The 27,822-nt window shown below is 43.3% G+C and overlaps 2 protein-coding genes across 2 annotated transcripts; one reads left to right on the forward strand and one right to left on the reverse strand.

Moving 5' to 3' along the window:
• The first annotated feature begins 16,068 nt into the window (after positions 1-16,068).
• On the forward strand, positions 16,069-16,356 carry LOC139831750 (ornithine decarboxylase-like). The gene has a single exon (XM_071821073.1). It carries the CDS (start codon positions 16,069-16,071, stop codon positions 16,354-16,356), a length of 288 nt encoding a protein of 95 aa, XP_071677174.1.
• Positions 16,357-19,167: 2,811 nt separating this feature from the next.
• On the reverse strand, positions 19,168-19,907 carry LOC127302003 (uncharacterized). Its single transcript, XM_071820639.1, has 4 exons — positions 19,711-19,907; positions 19,563-19,622; positions 19,315-19,407; positions 19,168-19,230 (listed from the first exon to the last, which is right to left on the reverse strand). The coding sequence occupies exons 1-4, from the start codon at positions 19,795-19,797 to the stop codon at positions 19,186-19,188; spliced, it is 285 nt and encodes a 94-aa protein (XP_071676740.1). The 5' UTR covers positions 19,798-19,907; the 3' UTR covers positions 19,168-19,185.
• Positions 19,908-27,822: the final 7,915 nt, after the last annotated feature.

Genomic DNA, 27,822 nt, shown 5'->3' on the forward strand with positions numbered 1-27,822 from the left:
CATGCACTCTAAGGTTATTTAAACATGAATATCGAATATTGTGGAGCTTGTTAACTCCGGCATTGAGGGTTCGTGTAATCCTACACAATTAGTGGTGTTCATCATCCAACAACAGAGTGTAGAGTATAGCATTTATCTATTTATTCTGTTATGTGATCAATGTTGAGAGTGTCCACTAGTGAAAGTATAATCCCTAGGCCTTGTTCCCAAATACTGCAATCATCGCTTATTTACTGTTCTACTGCATCTGTACTGTTTGCAATATTACCACCATCATCCACACGCCAGTTGTAGCAGCAAGCTATTTTCTGGTGCCGTTACTACTGCTCATATACATTCATACCACCTGTATTTCGCTATCTCTTCGCCGAACTAGTGCACCTATACATCTGACAAGTGTATTAGGTGTGTTGGGGACACAAGAGACTTCTTGCTTTGTGGTTGCAGGGTTGCATGAGAGGGATATCTTTGACCTCTTCCTCCCTGAGTTCGATAAACCTTGGGTGATCCACTTAAGGGAAACTTGCTGCTGTTCTACAAACCTCTACTCTTGGAGGCCCAACACTGTCTACAAGAATAGAAGCACCCGTAGACATCAAGCACTTTTCTGGCGCCGTTGCCGGGGAGGAAAGGTAAAAGGTACTCACACTCCGGATCTCGGCTACTAAGCTATTTTCCGGCGCCGTTGTAAGTACTCGAAGCTATTTCCTTTAGATCCTGCAATTGCATCTTTTTGTTTCTTGTTTTACACTAGTTTGGCATAATGGAAAGCAACATGGAGCTTTTTATTCTATTTCCTGAGTTAAAACATGGATGGTTTGGTTCGAAAATTAAAAAACCCATGGAACATATTAGTATGAACACTTTGAACACCATTGTTGCTAATGATATGGAAAATTCTAAGCTTGGGGAAGCTCGCTTTGATGAGCATGATCTTTTTAGTCCCCCAAGCATTGAGGAGAAAATTTACTTTGATGATACTTTGCCTCCTATTTATGATGATTATAATGATAATAATCTTTTGGTGCCGCCTGTTATAGAGGATAAATTTGATTATGATTACAATATGCCTCCTATATTTGATGATGAGAATAATAATGATAGCTACTTTGTTGAATTTGCTCCCACTACAACTAATAAAATTGATTATGCTTATGTGGAGAGTAATAATTTTATGCATGAGACTCATGATAAGAATGCTTTATGTGATAGTTATATTGTTGAGTTTGCTCATGATGCTACTGGACATTATTATGAGAGAGGAAAATATGGTGGTAGGAATTTTCATGTTACTAAAACACCTCTCTTTTTGCTGAAAATCTTGAAGCTGCACTTGTTTTATCTTTCTATGCTCGTTGCATTATGCTTATTGAATTTATTTATTTACAAGATTCCTATGCATAGGAAGCATGTTAGACTTAAATGTGTTTTGAATTTGCCTCTTGATGCTCTCTTTTGCTTCAAATACTATTTCTTGCGAGTGCATCATTAAAACTGCTGATCCCATCTTAATGGCTATAAAGAAAGAACTTCTTGGGAGATAACCCATGTGTTTATTTTGCTACAGTAATTTTGTTTTATATTTGTGTCTTGGAAGTTGTTACTACTGTAGCAACCCGTCCTTATCTTACTTTATTGCATTGTTGTGCCAAGTAAAGTCTTTGATAGTAAGGTTCATACTAGATTTGGATTACTGCGCAGAAACAGATTTCTTGCTGTCACGAATCTGGGCCTAATTCTCTGTAGGTAACTCAGAAAATTATGCCAATTTACGTGAGTGATCCTCAACTTTAATTCAATTTGAGCATTTTCATTTGAGCAAATCTGGTGCCTCAATAAAATTCGTCTTTACGGACTGTTCTGTTTTGACAGATTCTGCGTTTTATTTCGCATTGCCTGTTTTGCTATGCTTGATGGATTTTTCGATTCCATTAACTTTCAGTAGCTTTGTGCAATGTCCAGAAGTGTTAAGAATGATTATGTCACCTCTGAACATGTGAATTTTGATTATGCACTAACCCTCTAATGAGTTGTTTTGAGTTTGATGTGGAGGAAGTTTTCAAGGATCAAGAGAGGGAGATGATACAATATGATCAAGGAGAGTGAAAGCTCTAAGCTTGGGGATGCCCCGGTGGTTCACCCCTGCATATTTCAAGAAGACTCAAGCGTCTAAGCTTGGGGATGCCCAAGGCATCCCCTTCTTCATCGACAACATTATCAGGTTCCTCTAGTGAAACTATATTTTTATTCCATCACATCTTATGTACTTTGCTTGGAGCGTCGGTTTGTTTTTGTTTTTGTTTTGTTTGAATAAAATGGATCCTAGCATTCATTGTGTGGGAGAGAGACACGCTCCGCTGTTGCATATGGACAAATATGTCCTTAGGCTTTACTCATAATATTCACGGCGAAGGTTGAATCTTCTTCGTTAATTTGTTATATGGTTGGAAACGGGAAATGCTACATATAGTAATTGGTAAAATGTCTTGGATAATGTGATACTTGGCAATTGTTGTGCTCATGTTTAAGCTCTTGCATCATATACTTTGCACCTATTAATGAAGAAATACATAGATCTTGCTAAAATTTGGTTTGCATAATTGGTCTCTCTAAGGTCTAGATATTTTCTAGTAAGGGTTTGAACAACAAGGAAGACGGTGTAGAGTCTTATAATGCTTACAATATGTCTTTTATGTGAGTTTTGCTGTACCGCTTCATACTTGTGTTTGTTTCAAATAGCCTTGCTAGCCTAAACCTTGTATCGAGAGGGAATACTTCTCATGCATCCAAAATCCTTGAGCCAAACACTATGCCATTTGTGTCCACCATACCTACCTACTACATTGTATTTCTTCGCCATTCCAAAGTAAATTGCTTGAGTGCTACCTTTAAAATTTCTATCCTCTATCTTTGCAATATATAGCTCATGGGACAAATAGCCTAAAAACTATTGTGGTATTGAATATGTACTTATGCATTTTATCTCTTATTAAGTTGCTTGTTGAGCGATAACCATGTTCCTGGGGACGCCATCAACTACTCTCTATTGAATATCATGTGAGTTGCTATGCATGTCCGTCTTGTCTGAAGTAAGGGCGATTTACCATGAGTTGAATGGTTTGAGCATGCATACTGTTAGATAAGAACATTGGGCCGCTAACTAAAGCCATGATCCATGGTGGAAGTTTCAGTTTTGGACAAATATTCTCAATCTCATATGAGAAAATTAATTGTTGTTGAATGCTTAAGCATTAAAGAGGAGTCCATTATCTGTTGTCTATGTTGTCCCGGTATGGATGTCTAAGTTGAGAATAATCAAAAGCGAGAAATCCAATGCGAGCTTTCTCCTTAGACCTTTGTACTGGCGACATAGAGGTACCCCTTTGTGACACTTGGTTAAAACATATGTATTGCGATGATAATCCAGGTAATCCGAGCTAATTAGGACAAGGTGTGGGCACTATTAGTATACTATGCATGAGGCTTGCAACTTGTAGGATACAATTTACATGATGCATATGCTTTATTACTACCGTTGACAAAATTGTTTCTTGTTTTCAAAACCAAAGCTCTAGCACAAATATAGCAATCGATGCTTCCCTCTGCGAAGGGCCCTTCTTTTACTTTTATGTTGAGTCAGTTCACCTATTTCTCTCCATCTCAAGAAGCAAACATTTGTGTGAACTGTGCATTGATTCCTACATACTTGCATATTTCACTTGTTATATTGCTTTGCATTGACAACTATCCATGAGATATACATGTTACAAGTTGAAAGCAACCGCTGAAACTTAATCTTCCTTTGTGTTGCTTCAATGCCTTTACTTTGAAATTATTGCTTTATGAGTTAACTCTTATGCAAGACTTATTGATGCTTGTCTTGAAAGTACTATTCATGAAAAGTCTTTGCTATATGATTCAATTGTTTAGTCATTGTATTTACCATTGCTTTGAATCGCTGCATTCATCTCATATGCTTTACAATAGTATGATCAAGATTATGTTGGTAGCATGTCACTTCAGAAAATATCTTTGTTATCGTTTACCTACTCGAGGACGAGTAGGAACTAAGCTTGGGGATGCTGATACGTCTCCGACGTATCGATGATTTCTTATGTTCCATGCTTGTTTTATGACAATACCTACATGTTTTGTTCACACTTTATGATGATTTTATGCGTTTTCCGGAACTAACCAATTGACGAGATGCCGAAGTGCCAGTTCCTGTTTTCTGCTGTTTTTGGTTTCAGAAATCCTAGTAAGGAAATATTCTCGGAATTGGACGAAATCAACGCCCAGCATCTTAGAATCCCACGAAGCTTCCAGAACACCCGAGAGCTGACAGAGGGGGGCCACAGGCCCACCAGACAGTAGGCCGGCGCGGCTAGGGGGTGGGCCGTGCCCCCCTGTTGTGTCACCGCCTCGTCGACCCTCCGACTCCGCCTCTTCGCCTATATAAAGGTCCCTGACCTAAAACTTCGATACGGAAAAACCAAGGTACGAGAAACCTTCCAGAGCCGCCGCCATCGCGAAGCCAAGATCTGGGGGACATGAGTCTCTGTTCCGGCACGCCGCCGGGACGGGGAAGTGCCCCCGGAAGGCTTCTCCATCGACACCACCGCCATCTTCCTCACCGCTGCTATCTCCCATGAGGAGGGAGTAGTTCTCCATCGAGGCTAAGGGCTGTACCGGTAGCTATGTGGTTAATCTCTCTCCCTATGTACTTCAATACAATAATCTCATGAGCTGCCTTACATGATTGAGATTCATATGATGATGCTTGTAATCTAGAAGTCATTATGCTAGTCAAGTGGATTTTACTTATGTGATTGATGGCGTGTAACTCACACGTTCGTTGGGAACCCCAAGAGGAAGGTATGATGCGCACAGCAGCAAGTTTTCCCTCAGAAAGAAACCAAGGTTTATCGAACCAGGAGGAGCCAAGAAGCACGTTGAAGGTTGATGGCGGCGGGATGTAGTGCGGCGCAACACCAGGGATTCCGGCGCCAACGTGGAATCTGCACAACACAACCAAAGTACTTTGCCCCAACGAAACAGTGAGGTTGTCAATCTCACCGGCTTGCTGTAACAAAGGATTAACCGTATTGTGTGGAAGATGATTGTTTGCAGAAAACAGTAGAACAAGATGTGCGGTAGATTGTATTTCAGTAAAGAGAATTGGACCGGGGTCCACAGTTCACTAGAGGTGTCTCTCCCATAAGACAAACAGCATGTTGGGTGAACAAATTACAGTTGGGCAATTGACAAATAAAGAGGGCATGACCATGCACATACATATTATGATGAGTATAGTGAGATTTAATTGGGCATTACGACAAAGTACATAGACCGCCATCCAGCATGCATCTATGCCTAAAAAGTCCACCTTCAGGTTATCATCCGAACCCCCTCCAGTATTAAGTTGCAAAGCAACAGACAATTGCATTAAGTATTGCGCGTAATGTAACTAGTGACTACATCCTTGAACATAGCACCAATGTTTTATCCCTAGTGGCAACAGCACATCCATAACCTTAGAGGTTCTTGTCACCCCTCCAGATTCACGGAGACATAAACCCACTATCGAGCATAAATACTCCCTCTTGGAGTTACTAGCATCAACTTGGCCAGAGCATCTACTAATAACGGAGAGCATGCAAGATCATAAACAACACATAGACATAGCTTTGATAATCAACATAACAATTATTCTCTATTCATCGGATCCCAACAAACGCAACATATAGAATTACAGATAGATGATCTTGATCATGTTAGGCAGCTCACAAGATCCGACAATGATAGCACAATGGGGAGAAGACAACCATCTAGCTACTGCTATGGACCCATAGTCCAGGGGTAGACTACTCACACATCACACCGGAGGCGACCATGGCGGCGTAGAGTCCTCCGGGAGATGATTCCCCTCTCCGGCGAGGTGCCGGAGGCGATCTCCTGGATCCCCCGAGATGGGATCGGCGGCGGCGGCGTCTCTGGAAGGTTTTCCGTATCGTGGCTCTCGGTACAGGGGGTTTCGCGACGGAGGCTATTTGTAGGCGGAAGGGCAAGTCAAGAGGCGGCACGGGGGCCCCACACCACAGGGCCGCGCGGCCAAGGGGGGGGCCGCGCGGCCAAGGGGGGGGCCGCGCCGCCCTAGGGTGTGGCCCCCTCGTGGCCCCTCTTCGTCTCCTCTTCGGACTTCTGGAAGCTTCGTGGCAAAATAGGACCCTGGGCGTTGATTTCGTCCAATTCCGAGAATATTTCGTTACTAGGATTTCCGAAACCAAAAACAGCAGAAAAACAGAATCGGCACTTCGGCATCTTGTTAATAGGTTAGTTCCAGAAAATGCACGAATATGACATAAAGTGTGCATAAAACATGTAGATAACATCAATAATGTGGCATGGAACATAAGAAATTATCGATACGTCGGAGACGTATCAGCATCCCCAAGCTTAGTTCTGCTCGTCCCGAGCAGGTAAAACGATAACACAGATAATTTCTGGAGTGACATGCCATCATAACCTTGATCATACTATTTGTAAAGCATATGTAGTGAATGCAGCGATCAAAACAATGTGTATGACATGAGTAAACAAGTGAATCATAAAGCAAAGACTTTTCATGAATAGCACTTCAAGACAAGCATCAATAAAGTCTTGCATAAGAGTTAACTCATAAAGCAATAATTCATAGTAAAAGCATTGAAGCAACACAAAAGAAGATTAAGTTTCAGCGGTTGCTTTCAACTCATAACATGTATATCTCATGGATATTGTCAACATAGAGTAATATAATAAGTGCAATATGCAAATATGTAGGAATCAATGCACAGTTCACACAAGTGTTTGCTTCTTGAGGTGGAGAGAAATAGGTGAACTGACTCAACATTGAAAGTAAAAGAATGGTCCTCCATAGAGGAAAAGCATCGATTGCTATATTTGTGCTAGAGCTTTGATTTTGAAAACATATAGAGAGCAATAAAAGTAAAATTTTGAGAGGTGTTTGTTGTTGTCAACGAATGGTAGTGGGCACTCTAACCCCCTTGCCAGACAAACCTTCAAAGAGCGGCTCCCATTTTATTTTATTTTTGTGTGGCACTCCTTCCAACCTTTCTTTCACAAACCATGGCTAACCGAATCCTTCGAGTGCCTGCCAACAATCTCATACCATGAAGGAGTGCCTTTTTATTTTAGTTTTATTATGATGACACTCCTCCCCACCTTTGCTTTCTCAAGCCATGGCTAACCGAATCCTTCGGGTGCCGTCCAATCAATCACATACCATGGAGGAGTGTCTATTTTTATTAATTAATTTGGGACTGGGAATCCCATTGCCGACTCTTTTGCAAAATTATTGGATAAGCGGATGAAGCCACTAGTCCATTGGTGAAAGTTGCCCAACAAGATTGAAAGATAAACACCACATACTTCCTCATGAGCTATAAAACATTGACACAAATCAGAGGTAATAAATTTTGAATTGTTTAAAGGTAGCACTCAAGCATTATACTTTGGAATGGCGGAAAATACCATGCAGTAGGTAGGTATGGTGGACACAAATGGCATAGTAGTTGGCTCAAGTATTTTGGATGCATGAGAAGTATTCCCTCTCGATACAAGGTTTAGGCTAGCAAGGCTTATTTGAAACAAACACAAGGATAAACCGGTGCAGCAAAACTCACATAAAAGACATATTGAAAACATTATAAGACTCTACACCGTCTTCCTTGTTGTTCAAACTCAATACTAGAAATTATCTAGACCTTAGAGAAACCAAATATGCAAACCAAATTTTAGCATGCTCTATGTATTTCTTCATTAATGGGTGCAAAGCATATGATGCAAGAGCTTAATCATGAGCACAACAATTGCCAAGTATCACATTACCCAAGACATTAATAGCAATTACTACATGTATCTTTTTCCAATTCCAACCATATAACAATTTAACGAAGAAGAAACTTCGCCATGAATACTATGAGTAGAAACCAAGGACATACTTGTCCATATGCTACAGCGGAGCGTGTCTCTCTCCCATAAAGTGAATGCTAGGATCCATTTTATTCAAACAAAACAAAAAACAAAAACAAACCGACGCTCCAAGCAAAGCACATAAGATGTGATGGAATAAAAATATAGTTTCAGGGGAGGAACCTGATAATATTGTCGATGAAGAAGGGGATGCCTTGGGCATCCCCAAGCTTAGACGCTTGAGTCTTCTTAATATATGCAGGGGTGAACCACCGGGGCATCCCCAAGCTTAGAGCTTTCACTCTCCTTGATCATGTTGCATCATACTCCTCTCTTGATCCTTGAAAACTTCCTCCACACCAAACTCGAAACAACTCATTAGAGGGTTAGTGCACAATAAAAATTAACATATTCAGAGGTGACACAATCATTCTTAACACTTCTGGACATTGCATAATGCTACTGGACATTAATGGATCAAAGAAATTCATCCAACATAGCAAAAGAGGCAATGCGAAATAAAAGGCAGAATCTGTCAAAACAGAACAGTTCGTATTGACGAATTTTAAAATGGCACCAGACTTGCTCAAATGAAAATGCTCAAATTGAATGAAAGTTGCATACATATCTGAGGATCATGCACGTAAATTGGATTAATTTTATGAGCTACCTACAGGGAGGTAGACCCAGATTCGTGACAGCAAAGAAATCTGGAACTGCGCAGTAATCCAAATCTAGTATGAACTTTTCTATCAACGGCTTAACTTGGCACAATAAAACACTAAACTAAGATAAGGAGAGGTTGCTACAGTAGTAAACAACTTCCAAGACACAAAATAAAAACAAAGTACTGTAGGTAAAAACATGGGTTGTCTCCCATAAGCGCTTTTCTTTAACGCCTTTCAGCTAGGCGCATAAAGTGTGCATCAAGTGTTATCAAGAGACGAAGTGTCAACATCATAATTTGTTCTCATAATAGAATCAAAAGGTAACTTCATTCTCTTTCTAGGGAAGTGTTCCATACCTTTCTTGAGAGGAAATTGATATTTTATATTACCTTCCTTCATATCAATGATAGCACCAACAGTTCGAAGAAAAGGTCTTCCCAATATAATGGGACAAGATGCATTGCATTCAATATCCAAGACAACAAAATCAACGGGGACAAGGTTATTGTTAATGGTAATGCGAACATTATCAATTTTCCCCAAAGGTTTCTTTGTAGAATGATCAGCAAGATTAACATCCAAATAACAATTTTTCAGCGGTGGCAAGTCAAGCATATTATAAATTTTCTTAGGCATAACGGAAATACTTGCACCAAGATCACATAAAGCATTACAATCAAAATCTTTAACCTTCATCTTAATGATGGGCTCCCAACCATCCTCTAGCTTTTTAGGAATAGAGGCTTCGCGCTCTAGTTTCTCTTCTCTAGCTTTTATGAGACCATTTGTAATATGTTGCGTGAAAGCCAAATTTATAGCACTAGCATTAGGACTTTTAGCAAGTTTTTGCAAGAACTTTATAACTTCAGAGATGTGGCAATCATCAAAATTCAAACCATTATAATCTAAAGCAATGGGATCATCATCCCCAATGTTGGAAAAAATTTCAGCAGCTTTATCACGAGCGATTTCAGCGGTTTTAGCGATTTCGAGCAGTTTCTCGCGCTTTGCATTAGAAGTGGAAACATTGCTAACACCAATTCTTTTATTATTAATAGTAGGAGGTGCAGCAACATGTGTAGCATTAGCATTACTAGTGGTGGTAATAGTCCAAACTTTAGCTACATTCTTCTCTTTAGCTAGTTTTTCATTTTCTTCTCTATCCCACCTAGCACGCAGTTCAGCCATTAATCTTATATTCTCATTAATTCTAACTTGAATGGCATTTGCTGTAGTAACAATTTTATTATGATGATTTTCATTAGGCATAACTTTCGATTTCAAAAGATCAACATCAGCAGCAAGACTATCGACTTTAGAAGCAAGTATATCAATTTTCCCAAGCTTTTCTTCAACAGATTTGTTAAAAGCAGTTTGTGTACTAATAAATTCTTTAAGCATGGCTTCAAGTCCAGGGGGTGAATTCCTATTATTGTTGTAAGAATTCCCATAAGAATTACCATAGCTGTTGCCATTATTATAAGGATATGGCCTATAGTTGTTACTAGAATTGTTCCGGTAAGCATTGTTGTTGAAATTATTATTTTTAATGAAGTTTACATCAACATGTTCTTCTTGTGCAACCAATGAAGCTAACGGAACATTATTAGGATCAATATTAGTCCTATCATTCACAAGCATAGACATAATAGCATCAATCTTATCACTCAAGGAAGAGGTTTCTTCGACAGATTTTACCTTCTTACCTTGTGGAGCTCTTTCCGTGTGCCATTCAGAGTAGTTGATCATTATATTATCAAGAAGCTTTGTTGCTTCACCAAGAGTGATGGACATAAAGGTACCTCCAGCAGCTGAATCCAATAGGTTCCGCGAAGAAAAATTCAGTCCTGCATAAAAGGTTTGGATGATCATCCAAGTAGTCAGTCCATGGGTTGGGCAATTTTTAACCAGAGATTTCATTCTTTCCCATGCTTGTGCAACATGTTCAGTATCTAATTGTTTAAAATTCATTATGCTACTCCTCAAAGATATAATTTTAGCAGGGGGATAATATCTACCAATAAAAGCATCCTTGCATTTAATCCATGAATCAATACTATTCTTAGGCAGAGATAGCAACCAATCTTTAGCTCTTCCTCTTAATGAGAAAGGGAACAATTTTAATTTTATAATGTCACCATCTACATCTTTATACTTTTGCATTTCACATAATTCAACAAAATTATTAAGATGGGCAGCAGCATCATCAGAACTAACACCAGAAAATTTCTCTCGCATAACAAGATTCAGTAAAGCAGGTTTAATTTCAAAGAATTCTGCTGTAGTAGCAGGTGGAGCAATAGGTGTGCATAAGAAATCATTATTATTTGTGGTTGTGAAGTCACACAATTTAGTATTTTCAGGGTTGGCCATTTTAGCAACAGTAAATAAAGCAAACTAGATAAAGTAAATGCAAGTAACTAATTTTTTTGTGTTTTTGATATAGCAAACAAGATAGCAAATAAAGTAAAACTAGCAACTAATTTTTTTGTATTTTGATTTAGTGCAGCAAACAAAGTAGTAAATAAAACTAAGCAAGACAAAAACAAAGTAAAGAGATTGAGAAGTGGAGACTCCCCTTGCAGCGTGTCTTGATCTCCCCGGCAACGGCGCCAGAAAAAGAGCTTGATGGCGTGTAACTCACACGTTCGTTGGGAACCCCAAGAGGAAGGTATGATGCGCACAGCAGCAAGTTTTCCCTCAGAAAGAAACCAAGGTTTATCGAACCAGGAGGAGCCAAGAAGCACGTTGAAGGTTGATGGCGGCGGGATGTAGTGCGGCGCAACACCAGGGATTCCGGCGCCAACGTGGAATCTGCACAACACAACCAAAGTACTTTGCCCCAACGAAACAGTGAGGTTGTCAATCTCACCGGCTTGCTGTAACAAAGGATTAACCGTATTGTGTGGAAGATGATTGTTTGCGTAAAACAGAGAACAGTATTGCAGTAGATTGTATTTGATAAAGAGAATTGGACCGGGGTCCACAGTTCACTAGAGGTGTCTCTCCCATAAGACAAACATCATGTTGGGTGAACAAATTACAGTTGAGCAATTGACAAATAAAGAGGGCATGACCATGCACATACATATTATGATGAGTATAGTGAGATTTAATTGGGCATTACGACAAAGTACATAGACCGCCATCCAGCATGCATCTATGCCTAAAAAGTCCACCTTCAGGTTATCATCCGAACCCCTCCAGTATTAAGTTGCAAAGCAACAGACAATTGCATTAAGTATTGCGCGTAATGTAACTAGTGACTACATCCTTGAACATAGCACCAATGTTTTATCCCTAGTGGCAACAGCACATCCATAACCTTAGAGGTTCTTGTCACCCCTCCAGATTCACGGAGACATGAACCCACTATCGAGCATAAATACTCCCTCTTGGAGTTACTAGCATCAACTTGGCCAGAGCATCTACTAATAACGGAGAGCATGCAAGATCATAAACAACACATAGACATAGCTTTGATAATCAACATAACAAGTATTCTCTATTCATCGGATCCCAACAAACGCAACATATAGAATTACAGATAGATGATCTTGATCATGTTAGGCAGCTCACAAGATCCGACAATGATAGCACAATGGGGAGAAGACAACCATCTAGCTACTGCTATGGACCCATAGTCCAGGGGTAGACTACTCACACATCACACCGGAGGCGACCATGGCGGCGTAGAGTCCTCCGGGAGATGATTCCCCTCTCCGGCAGGGTGCCGGAGGCGATCTCCTGGATCCCCCGAGATGGGATCGGCGGCGGCGGCGTCTCTGGAAGGTTTTCCGTATCGTGGCTCTCGGTACAGGGGGTTTCGCGACGGAGGCTATTTGTAGGCGGAAGGGCAAGTCAAGAGGCGGCACGGGGGCCCCACACCACAGGGCCACGCGGCCAAGGGGGGGCCGCGCCGCCCTAGGGTGTGGCCCCCTCGTGGCCCCTCTTCGTCTCCTCTTCGGACTTCTGGAAGCTTCGTGGCAAAATAGGACCCTGGGCGTTGATTTCGTCCAATTCCGAGAATATTTCGTTACTAGGATTTCTGAAACCAAAAATAGCAGAAAACAAAGAATCGGCACTTCGGCATCTTGTTAATAGGTTAGTTCCAGAAAATGCACGAATATGACATAAAGTGTGCATAAAACATGTAGATAACATCAATAATGTGGCATGGAACATAAGAAATTATCGATACGTCGGAGACGTATCAGTGATCTCCGGAGACTCCTTATCCCACGTGTGTAAAGGTGACAGTGTGTGCACCGTGTGGGTCTCTTAGGCTATATTTCACAGAATACTTATTCACTGTTATGAATAGCAAGTGAAGTGCTTATTTATATCCCTTTATGATTGCAATGTGTTTTGTATCACTATTCATCTATGTGCTACTCTAGTGATGTTATTAAAGTACTCTATTCCTCCTGCACGGTGTAATGGTGACAGTGTGTGCATCGTGTAGTACTTGGCGTAGGTTATGATTGTAATCTCTTGTAGATTATGAAGTTAATTATTGCTATGATAGTATTGATGTGATCTATGCCTCCTTCATAGTGTGATGGTGACAGTGTGCATACTATGTTAGTACTTTGTGTAATTGCAATGATCTATCATGCACTCTAAGGTTATTTAAACATGAATATCGAATATTGTGGAGCTTGTTAACTCCGGCATTGAGGGTTCGTGTAATCCTACACAATTAGTGGTGTTCATCATCCAACAACAGAGTGTAGAGTATAGCATTTATCTATTTATTCTGTTATGTGATCAATGTTGAGAGTGTCCACTAGTGAAAGTATAATCCCTAGGCCTTGTTCCCAAATACTGCAATCATCGCTTGTTTACTGTTCTACTGCATCTCTACTGTTTGCAATATTACCACCATCATCCACACGCCAGTTGTAGCAGCAAGCTATTTTCTGGTGCCGTTACTACTGCTCATATACATTCATACCACCTGTATTTCGCTATCTCTTCGCCGAACTAGTGCACCTATACATCTGACAAGTGTATTAGGTGTGTTGGGGACACAAGAGACTTCTTGCTTTGTGGTTGCAGGGTTGCATGAGAGGGATATCTTTGACCTCTTCCTCCCTGAGTTCGATAAACCTTGGGTGATCCACTTAAGGGAAACTTGCTGCTGTTCTACAAACCTCTGCTCTTGGAGGCCCAACACTGTCTACAAGAATAGAAGCACCCGTAGACATCATACACCTGAGATGCAGGGCCGGGCCGGGCGTCGAGGACACTTGAGGAGTTCGGCGCTGTCCAGGACGGACGCGACGTGGGGAAGGGAGCGCCCACAGGCGCGAAGTAACCCATCCACGCAGGTTGCGAGGTGCTGCCGGTGCGCCCCCTGTAGTCGTGGCCACGACCAACGGAGAGAGGGGAGCCGCGGCCGCGGCTGTCGCCAGGGCCTCCTTGCCCGCTGGTGCCATGGTCACCGCCTAGGCGGAAACCGGGGATGGGGTTGCGGCCACGATAGTTAGGACTAACCCCGGGGATGGAGTGACGAGTAGGGCCACGGCTGGCACCAGCATGGCCGGCGGAACCGCCAGTGTGGCTGCTGTGGCCGCCAGCACGGTCACCGCCGTGGGTAGCGAAGACTTGAGCGCCGTTGTCGGAGGAGATCTCGGCGAGCTGGAGGCGGGAGCAGGCGTCGGCGAACGACGGCATGTCCAGCTTCATGATCTCGGCCTGCATCTTGTATTGTTCGTCGAGGCCCTCAACGAACTGAAGTGCCAGGTCGCGATCGTCCACGGGGCGCCCGATGGCGTCCAAGTCATCAGCAATGGCCTGTAGCTTGCTGGCATAGGTCGAGATGGACATGTCGCGGCGAGGTGTGGTGCGGAATGCCTTGCTGAGGAAAAGATACCTCGAGGTTTGGTTGTGGTAGAAGAATCGATGCAGGCGTGTCCACGTGCCGCACGCCGTCGCGTCGGACCCTTGGACGAGGCGGAGCAGATCATCAGTGAGGGTTGCCATAAACCACAAACTGATGTGGATGTCGACGGCGCGCCAACTGCCGTCGGGATCGCGAGGGGTAGCGCCCTCGGTCACATGATCCATCACCTGGTACATGGTGAGCAGGAGGCGAAAGATCTGATGCCACTTGGAGAAATTCGCGCCGGCGGGGTTGACCTGAAATTTGATGTAGTCCTGGATGTGGACGTTGAGGATGGGGTGGGAGAAGGAGGTGGCTGGGTGGGCTACGGGGAGGGGAGGGATTGCGCCGGTGAGAGGGATTTGGGGATCGGAGTCGAGGGGGTTGATGGTGGTTGAGAGGGTAGAGAGGGTGGCTGGCATGGTGACCGCCGAAGAGGAAGAAGGTAGGGTTCCGGCCATGGGGAGGTCGAGCGCTGCGCTCTGATACCAAGCAGAATTGTGATTCTCAACTGAATTGCATTGTGTGTGGAGTCTGTTACAAATAGAGAGATACAGAGAGGATGCACGATGTGCTAGAGATCCGGATTACAAGGAGCACTATCTCTAGGCAGTACAGCGGTATTACAACGTGACATATATGGATCGTTCAACAGATTCTTCTTCTGCTCGCGCGATGTGGCCGCGGCGAGTTCCGTGCGTCCGCGCCCCTGCAGGTTCCGTGAACCTCCGACACCGGCGTTGACCCGCGGCAAGCGACGCTGCTGCGCCGGGATGTGGCGGGCCCCGGCGAGTTCCGTGCGCCCGCGCCACTGCAGCTTCCATGAGCCTATGACGCCGGCGTTGACTCGCGGCGAGCGACACTCCAATTGGTCGGCCACGTCCGCCTCCTGCCTTTCCCGTGACATTGCTCGCGACGTGTGAAAAACAGACGCATTGGAGGAAGAAAGAACCAAACGAACCGGTATCGTGACAATTTGATGTAATATGTATTTTGGTGGGCGGGCAAAATGTTCTAATAAAAAGTTGGCCAAAATTTTTGGCAGAAACCTTAGCTCCTTTATTATTAGGTATAGATATAGATAAAGAGATGCTTTTGGGGGGCAGTGTGTTGACAATTAAAAAAAACTGTGACCAGTATATGCTCCTGGACTAAGTCGAGATTTCATTGGTCCAACGCATGAGGTAGGGTCAGTACTATCCCTCGTATTTTTTCCATTTGACTAAAAAAAGGCTGGTATTTTCAGCGATCCCTCCCATGTGGCTCTTCCTCGCACGAGGCCATCTCTCCTCACTCCTCAGACACCCTGACACGGAGCAGAGATGGCATGCACGCACCTGACACATCGTAGCAGGTCAAGAGAAGACCCGCCGTATATGGCTGTAGGGAAGAGGGGAGGACGACAGCGGTGGCGTTCTGGTTCTAGCACCTCCGGCAAGCCCGCGGCGGACCATACATGCAACCGGCTAGTCCATTGAGAGCAAGGGAAAACAGAAGGAGCGCCCGACGGGGAATGGGTGGCGACGGTGCCAATCCCCCATGCTCATCTCCTTCCACGTCGGCAGGGGCGCGTCCAACACGGATGTGTACCGCGGCACCATCGACACAGCGCGCAGGGTGTTCGACGCGGCTATCGCTCTCGGCATGCCGCCGATGCGCATGGTCGACATCGGCGGCGGGGTTCATGGCCGGCCCTGCGTTCGACGATGCGGCCGCGGTAATCAACGAGGCGCTCGACCGGGGAGGTACTTGGCCGGGACGGCATTCACGATGGCGGCGCGCGTCATCGGGAAGCACGTGCGGCGAGGTGCGCGACTACTGGATTGACGACGGCCTCTACGGCGCCCTCAGCTTGCATCCCCATAGGCCACTACGTGTCGCACACGAGGCCCCACTGCGCATTGTGCGCCGGCGAGAAGACGTACACCTCGGCGGTCTTCGGCCCGACCTGCGACTCCCTCAACACGGTGGTGACCAGGTACCAAGTACCAACTGCCGTTGACGATCGATGTAGCACTGAGAGTCCAAGAAATGGTGAACGGCAGCGATAAGAGGCCAAGAGCTCGGCTTGAGACGCAGCTGAAACAGTATTGAAATGCAGCGGAGACGCCTCCCTCGCGCCAGGTTCAGGTCGGACGAGGAGCAGAGGAAGATTCAGTTCAGGCCGGCGCGGTGACATGACGGCGGCGGCGGGAGACGCTCAGAGGGGACCGGGCACATGCCGGTGGGGTCGGTCGAAGAGCGCGCATGGCGTCGCCGGTGGTGGGTTGCGTGGTGCCGGCAGGCGTGGCACGTCAGCGTGAGCGGGCGACGTCGCCATCCCCGGCAGAGCCGTCGTTGCCGCTTCCGTCCCACATAGTAGCTGGGAACGATGGTGCCGTCCCACATCAAGACGCGCCTGAGAAGAAGAACGAGAAAACTGCAGACGAGGCGCATTATGGGAGCACGTCGGGGAATGAAGATGACGCCGCCTCGGTTCGTTTCAGTGCCCGTCCTCCTCGCTGCATGCCATTGATCAAGCTGCCGCTGCACTTCCAGGAGCAGTGAAGAAACCATGTGACTGGACGGACAGAGCATTAACTGATGGCCCCATGAGCCACGGTCAAAGAATTAACTGCTGGTCTGTCAGTCAGTAACTAAGTGTACTGTATTTCCGTTTGTATTCACAAGCAGATTTAGAAAAGGGCTTCTGCTAGTCTTAGGACCACCGCCACGTGGACCAATGAATATTTGGAGTCCGCCGGGAGCATATGCCGCCCGGTTCATTCAAGCATTTTCCGTGACCAGCAACCATAATACGTAACCGGCATATGTGCTACAATATGGAAGTCACCGGTAGAGATGCTCTGAACTTCTGAAGCCTCCTGCAAGCATTCATGAATCATGCATGAGCTTCTCCCTCTCGTACGGGTACATCCAAACACACACTCCTGTGTGCTCCCTGACTGTGCCAGGCTGCCAGCGTCTGTATCCCACAAGGTAAAGGCTGCATGCCTGTACCACACCACACAATTCCTGACCATACTACCTGCACTCGAGGGCACCTGCATGAACGCCCGTCTCGCCGCAGCGCTTTCTTGAGATGAAGAAATGCAGCAGAGCAGCGCAGCGGCGCCACAGCCGCTACTTGCCCAGTTTGCCCCTGCGCAGGAAAAAAGGCCCTGCGGTTTCACCACGCTACAGGCCATCTGGCACCGGCAACCTGAGACCTCTGCTGGACATGCGACTTCCAACAATATGCAGGGAGCTCATATGGGTAGACTGGTCAGGTCACCAAATCAGCCCGGGCTATGATTCATAGTACTTGGCGCCATGCATAGCAGTCTGTCAAGATAGGCCTAGTATTTGTTTGTGGGTAGATGGAGGAGGGTGAGGAACATTGTGTATCTTCACAAACTCAGACTCCAAGCAGAAGGGGTGTACATATATAGGGAATATAAAAGGGTGGAACAACATAAACCTAATAGATACAGTGCATGATAAGATTGTCCACAAAAGGTGCTAAGTGCTAGTTTTCCTGGGAATAGTTAAATATGATCTTTGTTTCAATTTGCCTATCATGGGTGGCTCCTCTTAGCATCATAGTCCTTGTCACTTGTAGCAAAGCAGCCGTGGGCGCTTCCGAGTCAGGTCGTCCAGGTAGCTGGATCGTATCTGGAGTTTGGCTTCTTCCGCTTGGGCCTTGATGGACCAACCTCGCTCTCATCGGTGGTAGTCCGGTCCGTGAAATCTGCCTTACCATTTCCCTGTTACAAAAGTTGAAAGGATACAGATGCTGATCTACAACCTTGTAAAAATGGCATGATTTTACAGTTCACATAATTTTTTGGTGTTCTATAAAACCAGGAATGGCCATGCTCCTTATTGAAGTAAAAACACAGGACAAAAATCTCTGATTTTTATCTAGTTACTTCCTTTTTCATGTCTGTGGGTGCACCAGCGTCTCCGAGATGAACCAAAATATCCATTCAAAACTTTTACCAGACTGTAAACATGTGCTATGAATCTACTATGATAGTTATTCAAAGAGTTCTGGAGGGCTGGCACAACAAACCCACCTCCTCTCGCAATGTAATTTATTCTTCATTACAACTAGGATGAAACAATGAAGTTGCGTTGTTCTTCTCGGAACATTACATACAACATGCCACTAACATTAAAATATGCACGTATAAATATTTTGGCGATTTTGAGTAAGAGTCTATTGTATTCAGTGACATCGACAATTACTATATTTAAATAGAACAGCACATCTAGCAAATTTAATACCATGATATATTCGAAAAGCATCTAATTAACTTCCTTATTTCAGCAAAATGAGGCTGCAAAATGGATAAGTAATAAGAACTGGCACGATGCTAGAGTAACCAGTAGTTAGAAGCTTCACAAACCTTTACTTGATCCGCCCCTATGATGAATTGCTTTGAGTCGTTCGCTATCTTCTCCAAGATCTATAAATATGTCACTTTTACGATTTACATATCATAATGAAAATGAAATCGATCTTGAATTTTAAATAGAACTGCACATCCAGCAAAAGTGAATTCCATGAATATGCGAACAACAAATCTTTGACTTCCTAATTTAAGGAACATGAGGATGCAAAAGGAACAACAAGAACAAGCGAAGCTTCACAAACCTTTACGTGGTCTGCCGCTATGCTCTTTTTTTTTTTGAGGTGTTCCTTGCCTGCTCGAAGACCTATAAGAATGTAAACTTTGTCAATTTTACATATCATAATGACAAAATCAAATGATTCTGCTAGTGAACAGCTCCACACCATACCATCAGTGGACCATCCAAACTACGAACATGAGACCCCACCATCTCGATCACCCGCTTCTGCTCCACCCAATTAAACCGTCGTAGGGACCTATCCTGCTACACTCTCATGTCAGGCAGTTCTAAGAAAAAAGCAGTATATCAATAGACCGGTGGACTTTAGGCCAAAAAAAAAGCAATAAAAATAATTACAAAACGCTGATCGAATTTATGAAAAGCATAGTCAGTTCGCCACGGAAAGACAGGTTTACCTGATCCGGTGGAGTAGGCAGGTTCAGATTGATGGCCACACCCCTCACATGTGCAATTACCTGCCAACATGAGTTATTGTAGACTACATAGTGTGTCACATCTTCAAAGTAATGAAAAAATAGGTTAATGGGAGTCCAGCTACTATACATTTATCATTTGTTGAATCTCGTGGGTATCTGTCCACAGTTTTTCTACACCACAGAGCTCGTGTTCCCACGCGGCCACGCCTCCCATTTCTTCAATTTCCAGCCATCTTTTCGCTTTGGCATACGCACAATACCGGCCTTTTTGTATGCATCCAATCGTACAAGTGAATTCACATACAAATAAGATTGCATATTGTTGTCCCAGCGGGGACTAAAATGTAACAGCTTCACTAACTTTGTTTCTTCAACAGTAAAACTTTGGCTCACCAATCCATGACAATATATGCCCTTATCATAACCATTATGCATGAGAATGTTATCCCCGTAGATGAAATGCGGTCCTAGAACGTGAAGCGATGATAACTGAATATTATACTTCTGACTCCAGCTTTGCTCTAACTTGTTATCAAGTGTCCAAATCTGCAGCTTCCTTGTGAGCCCGGAATCACTTCTTGTTATAACAGTACTAGCGACAGACACCTTTCCATCTATCTCCGTGATCTGGTAACAGAGTGGATAATCAAGTGCAGAATTTGAAAAATCGACTAAAGGCAGCAGAATTAATTCTATGTCTTCATCTTTGAGATCAAAGGATACAACTGCCCGGAGCCAGCTACTTTTTGTGTCCTCAGTTAGCCAATACATTGCTCCGTTAACATTGACAACTCCACTGTGTTTCACACAGTTCAAGCTTAGAGCTTGTGGAGTTCTAACAACTCTCCATCTCTCATCGCCAAGTGTGTAAACTTGAATGACACTAAAGGAGCCACCAATATTGAGCTGCTTATCCGGACGAAAGTGCATGACCTTGTATTCATTTGTAACTGGGTTGAAACCAAAACTGTAGAACGAAAAGTGATCATCACCCTTCGAGTTCTTCACAGGTTTGGCGAGATGCATACATTCACCAGTAGCAAGGTTGGCTATCTTGATAGTTACTTGAATACAAGCAAACAAGACCATTGCACGAGGCGCAGAGGAAATCGTCAGGCTCAATCACGGGCACATCCCATGTTGATGGAGACCAGGCTTCATCAAAGAGGGCCGCTTCGCTAGGGCAGAGCTTGCCAAGAGTCATCGCTCGCTGGAAAAATAAAAGGGGGCGAGGCTCGGCGCTCCGCCGGAGGTGTGTCATGGTAAACTGGGGATCCCGAACAATGCCATCCCACTGCTTGCAGACACTGCGGCACCTCAGCAGACTGCTCACTGAAAGCCTCACAAGTATCGATTCGATGATATCTTGCGGCAAGCAGGTCAGGCATTTCTTGTTTGTCGGCTGTGTTGTTGTGGATTCCATCTGAGAGACAGTGGGACAGATAGCAAATCCTTCTGCAAATAAAAATACAGAGTGACTCTGCAGAAAATACATGAAAGCAAAGATCATCATGAATTTGTTTTGAACGCGCCTCCATTATTTCACCCTCGCCTAAGTTTCGAAAATTGCAACCCTAACCAACTGTTCCGTACGGGATCGAAGGAAGCAATGCAGACGAAGCCCAATTACAGAAACGGACAAGGAAACGAAAACGAAATCGAAATTTAGGGGAGACTCACGAACGAATTCAGATGAACTCCGCCGCCGCCACTTCGCAGCTCTCTCGCCGGTGGTTCGCGGAGGGTTGGTTGGCTAGTGGGCTCTGTGTTGTTTGTTAACCAAATAGCTCATGGCGTGTCAAGTATTGATGTATTTGGGCCTTTGCTTTTTGGGTTTTGCCGGATTATACCCAATTTTGGGCCTCAATTTTTTTGGGACCTATGTGGGAGTCCAGATCGCGCCCTCCTCATCGACGGGCCTGCTTATTTAAGACAGCTCCTTGAGCACGAGTTCAAACTTGCACATTTTATAGACAAGATTTTTTCAGCCCAGTTTCAGTATAAATTTTGTATCGTCTGTCTATGCGTGACTAGCTACATGCGGATGGTTTTCCCGCTCATTTCTTCCAACGTCGCTGGGATTTGTGCGGCCTGGAGGTAACAAAATCGGTTTTAAATGTGCTGAATGGTGTTGAATCCCCGGAGTCTATTAATTCCACTTGTATTGTTTTGATCCCAAAAGTTCAGAGTCCAAAACTATTAGCGCAGTTTGGGCCAATTAGTTTATGCAATGTGGTCCTGAAGATAGTCACAAAGGTGCAAGCAAACAGGCTAAAGGAAATTTTACCTGAAATCATTTCGGATGAGCAGTCAGCTTTCGTTCCAGGAAGATTAATCACTGACAATATCATATCAGCCTACGAATGTTTGCACTTTATGAAAAAGAAGAGAGGAAAATCTGATCAGTATTGCGCTTTAAAACTTGATATGATGAAAGCATATGATCGAGTGGAGTGGAATTATTTGGAGGCAATTATGTTGAAGCTTGGGATACATCATTCTTTTGTTGCTTCTGTTATGAGGATAGTGAAGTCGGTTTCTTTCTCTGTTTTGTTTAATGGAGAAAGGACGGAGGTGTTTAAACCATTTAGAGGAATTCGTCAGGGAGATCCTATCTCACCATATTTGTTTTTATTGGCAGCTGAAGGTCTGTCTTGCCTGTTGAGGAGCAGGGGGAATGAAAACCTTTCGGGCATCGTTGTGGCGCCCTTAGCACCCCCGGTCAATCATGTTCTTTTTGCGGATGACAACTTTCTCTTTATCAAAGCAAATTTGGTGGGAGCGATGGAGATTTCTGAAGTATTGGAACTATATTGCCTAGCTTCGGGACAACGGATAAATAAAGAGAAATCATCAATACATTTTAGTAAATGATGCCCTAATTGAGTTCGTGAAGAAATCAAAAGTATTCTGCAAGTAGCCAATGAATCATTATCTGAAAAGTACCTTGGTATGCCTGCAGAGGTAGGGAAATGCAAAAATGGGTCCTTTAAATATTTGAGAGATAGGATTTGGAAACATATCCAAGGATGGATGGAACAGATCCTATCTCAAGGAGGAAAGGAAGTCTTAATTAAGTCGGTTGCTCTGGCTATTCCGACTTTCTCCATGTCTTGTTTTAAACTTCCAAGGGGGTTATGCCAATATTTGGATTCAGTCATTCGGAGTTTTTGGTGGGGAAGCAAGGACGGGAAAAGGAAAGTCGCGTGGGTTTCATGGGACGTTCTAACTATGCCAAGTACTTGGGTGGCTTGGGATTCAAAGATATGGAGTTATTCAATTTATCACTTCTGGCAAAACAGGCATGGCGCCTTCATCTTCTCCCAGAAAACTCTACCTCGAAGTGGTGCTAGAGTGTAGGCATATGCTCTTTTGTATGTCTCTACAGTGTAGCAGTTGTCGACCAAATTCTCATAGTTGATGTTATCTTTCCTACAACAAGCAATGGCATGGTGGCATGGAATGCCAGTTAACTGCCATCTTTTGCAGTCACATGTTCTACTCTTGAAGTCAACACTGTAGTCCTTCTCGGATTCATGACTTTCTACAACAAACAAATAATTCCTAGCTGGCTTCACAATGCAATTGTTACTCCATTCAAAGATCTTTTCCAGCTTTTTCTTTATCTTTGGACAAATACGTCCTGTCCAGGTCATCCCTTCTCTTTGCTTGCTTTCTTGCCTTTGAAAAATCTTGTAAAAGATTGTTTCTAGCATAGACAGGAAAGCCATCTCTCTTGCTTTAAGAATGTAGCTGCAAGCAATGGAAAACAAGGTCATAATTGAGGAACACAAAGACTAGTGATTGTTTAAATGAATGAAACATGCATTAGTAATGTACCTATTGAACACCTCCGAGTCATTGTTTAAAAGCATCTCACACTTGGGAAAATCACTAAAAAAAGCTTTCACCCAAGTTTTAGGATCCAACTTCTCAATCCATTGAAATGCTTCATTACAATCAACTTGCAGTTTATCCATAGTTCTCTCGTTGACCTCGCAATATCCCAGACATCATTCTTCAAAGTTTCTCCCCTATGGCCCGCTCTCTGAAAATTCTGAATCATATGTCGGACGCAGAACCTATGTTCTGACTTAGAAAACAATTTTTGAAAAACATTTATTAGGCCCTATAGAAATGAGAAATGAGAACATAAATTATTATGGATTTGACTTATGCACATAGTACAGAACATCAAGTAAAAAATAGAGAACATCAAGTAAAAATAGAGAACATGAAGTAACCTTCTGTTTATCGCTCATGATACTCCATGGAGTTGTATTTGTAATGTTGAGATCCTCCTTCAAATTTGTCAGAAACCACTCCCAACTGCTTGTACATTCAACCTCAACTAAACCAAAAGCAATAGGATATATGCAATCATTCGGACCCACTCCAAATAAAAGGCCTTTATATCTTGTTTTGATGTGGCAACAATCTAGACAAATAAAAGGCCTGCAGCCAGCAAGGAATCCCCTCTTGCAAGCATCATAGCTCCAGTATACAGTGGCAAGATGCTCCTTATGTTCTCTAGAACTAGGATCATTTATTGAATTTGTCGTCAAGAAAAATTTGGAACCAGGGTTGCTCCTTCTTAGCTCTTGTCCATAATCATGCAACAACCCAAACTGTGATTCCTCATCTCCATGTATTTGTAACAATGCAGCTTTCCTTGCTCTAGCCAGCTTGTATCTGTTTGGACACATTTTGAATTCTCTCAAGATCTTTGCAGCAAAACTCTGTAGCCCCTGAAGGGATTCGTAGCATAGAAAACAAAAAATTCCTACCGCAAGAACGAATAACAAGCCAAGATCCAATCTAGAAGATGGTAGCAACGAGAAGATCATGAGACTAACCCTCGAAGATTTCCAAAGCCTACGAGATTAGATCTCGTTGTTGCTGTAGTCGATCACTTGCCGCTTTCAAAAGCGCGTAGAAGATCTTGACGGTGCCACAATCGGGCAGCACCTTGCTTGTGACGGTACAACACACGTTCGTTGGGAACCCCAAGAGGAAGGTATGATGCGTACAGCGGCAAGTTTTCCCTCAGTAAGAAACCAAGGTTATCGAACCAGTAGGAGTCAAGAAGCACGTGAAGGTTGTTGGTGGCGGAGTGTAGTGCGGCGCAACACCAGGGATTCCGGCGCCAACGTGGAACCTGCACAACACAATCAAAGTACTTTGCCCCAACGTAACAGTGAGGTTGTCAATCTCACCGGCTTGCTGTAACAAAGGATTAAATGTATAGTGTGGAAGATGATGTTTGCGAAGAACAGTAAAGAACAAGTATTGCAGTAGATTGTATTCGATGTAAAAGAATGGACCGGGGTCCACAGTTCACTAGTGGTGTCTCTCCAATAAGATATAGCATGTTGGGTGAACAAATTACAGTTGGGCAATTGACAAATAAAGAGGGCATGACAATGCACATACATATCATGATGAGTAGTGTGAAATTCAATTGGGCATTACGACAAAGTACATAGACCGCTATACAGCATGCATCTATGCCTAAAAAGTCCACCTTCAGGTTAGCATCCGCACCCCTTCCAGTATTAAGTTGCAAACAACAGACAATTGCATTAAGTATGGTGCGTAATGTAATCAACACAAATATCCTTAGACAAAGCATTGATGTTTTATCCCTAGTGGCAACAACACATCCACAACCTTAGAACTTTCATCACATCGTCCTGCAGATTAAATGGAGGCATGAACCCACTATCGAGCATAAATACTCCCTCTTGGAATTACAAGTATCAACTTGGCCAGAGCCTCTACTAGCAACGGAGAGCATGCAAGATATTAAACAACACATATATGATAGATTGATAATCAACATAACATAGTATTCCATATTCATCGGATCCCAACAAACGCAACATGTAGCATTACAAATAGATGATCTTGATCATGTTAGGCAGCTCACAAGATCCAACAATGATAGCACAATGAGGAGAAGACGACCATCTAGCTACTGCTATGGACCCATAGTCCAGGGGTGAACTACTCACACATCAGTCCGGAGGCGATCATGGCGATGAAGATTCCTCCGGGAGATGATTCCCCTCTCCGGCAGGGTGCCGGAGGCGATCTCCTGAATCCCCCGAGATGGGATTGGCGGCGGCGGCGTCTCTGGAAGGTTTTCCATATCGTGGCTCTCGGTACTGGGGTATTCGCGACGAAGGCTTTAAGTAGGCGGAAGGGTAGGTTTAGGGGCGTCATGAGGGGCCCACACAGTAGGGTGGCGCGGGCCCCTCCTTGGCCGCGCCGCCTAAGTGTGGCGCCACCTCGTGGCCCCACTTCGTATCTCCTTCGGTCTTCTGGAAGCTTCGTGGAAAAATAAGCCCCTGGGCGTTGATTTCGTCCAATTCCGAGAATATTTCCTTTGTAGGATTTCTGAAACCAAAAACAGCAGAAAACAACAACTGGCTCTTCGGCATCTTGTCAATAGGTTAGTGCCGGAAAATGCATAAATATGACATAAAGTGTGTATAAAACATGTGAGTATTATCATAAAAGTAGCATGGAACATAAGAAATTATAGATACGTTTGAGACGTATAAAGCATCCCCAAGCTTAGTTCCTACTCGTCCTCGAGTAGATAAACGATAACAAAGATAATTTCTGAAGTGACATGCTATCATAATCTTGATCAATACTATTGTAAGCATATTTAATGAATGAAGTGATTCGAAGCAATGGTAAAGACAATGATTAAACAACTGAATCATATAGCAAAGACTTTTCATGAATAGTACTTTCAAGACAAGCATCAATAAGACTTGCATAGGAGTTAACTCAGAAAGCAATAGATTCTTAGTAGAAAGTTTTGAAGCAACACAAAGGAAGATATAAGTTTCAGCGGTTGCTTTCAACTTCAACATGTTTATCTCATGGATAATTGTCAACACAAAGTAATATGATGAATGCAAATAAGCAAGTATGTAAGAATCAATGCACAGTTAACACAAGTGTTTGCTTCTAAGATGGAAGGAAATAGGTAAACTGACTCAACATAAAAGTAGAAGAAAGGCCCTTCGCAGAGGGAAGCATGGATTGCTATATTTGTGCTAGAGCTTTTATTTTGAAAACATAGAAACAATTTTGTCAACGGTAGTAATAAAGCATATGTGTTATGTATAAGATATCTTATAAGTTGCAAGCCTCATGCATAGATTACCAATAGTGCCCGCACCTTGTCCTAATTAGCTTGGATTACATGGATTATCATTGCATAACATATGTTTTAACCAAGTATCACAAAGGGGTACCTCTATGCCGCATGTACAAAGGTCTAAGGAAACGCTCGCATTGGATTTCTCGCTTTTGATTATTCTCAACTTAGACATCCATACCGGGACAACATAGACAACAGATAATGGACTCCTCTTTAATGCATAAGAATTCAACAACAGATAATATTCTCATAAGAGATTGAGGATTAATGTCCAAACTGAAACTTCCACCATGGATCATGGCTTTAGTTAGCGGCCCAATGTTCTTCTCTAACAATATGCATGCTCAAACCATTCAACTCATGATAAATCGCCCTTACTTCAGACAAGACGAACATGCGTAGCAACTCACATGATATTCAACAAAGGTGATATAGTTGATGGCGTCCCCAGGAACATGGTTACCGCTCAACAAGCAAATTATTAAGAAATAAGATACATAAGTACATATTCAATACCACAATAGTTTTTAAGCTATTTTTCCCATGAGCTATATATTGCAAAGACAAAGAATGGAATTTTAAAGGTAGCACTCAAGCAATTTACTTTGGAATGGCGGAGAAATACCATGTAGTAGGTAGGTATGGTGGACACAAATGGCATAGTTTTTGGCTCAAAGATTTTGGATGCACGAGAAGTATTCCCTCTCAATACAAGGCTTAGGCTAGCAAGGTTGTTTGAAGCAAACACAAGTATGAACCGGTACAGCAAAACTTACATAAAAACATATTGCAAGCATTATAAGACTCTACACTGTCTTCCTTGTTGTTCAAACCCTCACCAGAAAATATCTAGACTTTAGAGAGACCAATCATGCAAACCAAATGTCAACAAGCTCTACAGAATTTCTTCATTAATAGGTGCAAAGTACATGATGCAAGAGCTTAAACATGATCTATATGAGCACAACAATTGCCAAGTATCAAATTATTCAAGACATTATACCAATTACCACATGTAGCATTTTCTGTTTCCAACCATATAACAATTAACGAAGCAGT

This window comes from Lolium perenne, chromosome 5, assembly GCF_019359855.2.
Source record: "Lolium perenne isolate Kyuss_39 chromosome 5, Kyuss_2.0, whole genome shotgun sequence".
NCBI lineage: Eukaryota > Viridiplantae > Streptophyta > Magnoliopsida > Poales > Poaceae > Lolium > Lolium perenne.

Bases quoted from the DNA above. Each gene is read 5' to 3' on its own strand.
- LOC139831750 (XM_071821073.1), top strand. From the start codon at position 16,069: ATGCTCATCTCCTTCCACGTCGGCAGGGGCGCGTCCAACACGGATGTG.
- LOC127302003 (XM_071820639.1), bottom strand. From the start codon at position 19,797: ATGGGAGGCGTGGCCGCGTGGGAACACGAGCTCTGTGGTGTAGAAAAA. The intron at 19,623-19,710 runs GTATAGTAGCTG...TCATGTTGGCAG, and splicing joins AGATTCAACAAATGATAAAT to GTAATTGCACATGTGAGGGG. The intron at 19,408-19,562 runs GTAAACCTGTCT...AGAGTGTAGCAG, and splicing joins TGCCTACTCCACCGGATCAG to GATAGGTCCCTACGACGGTT.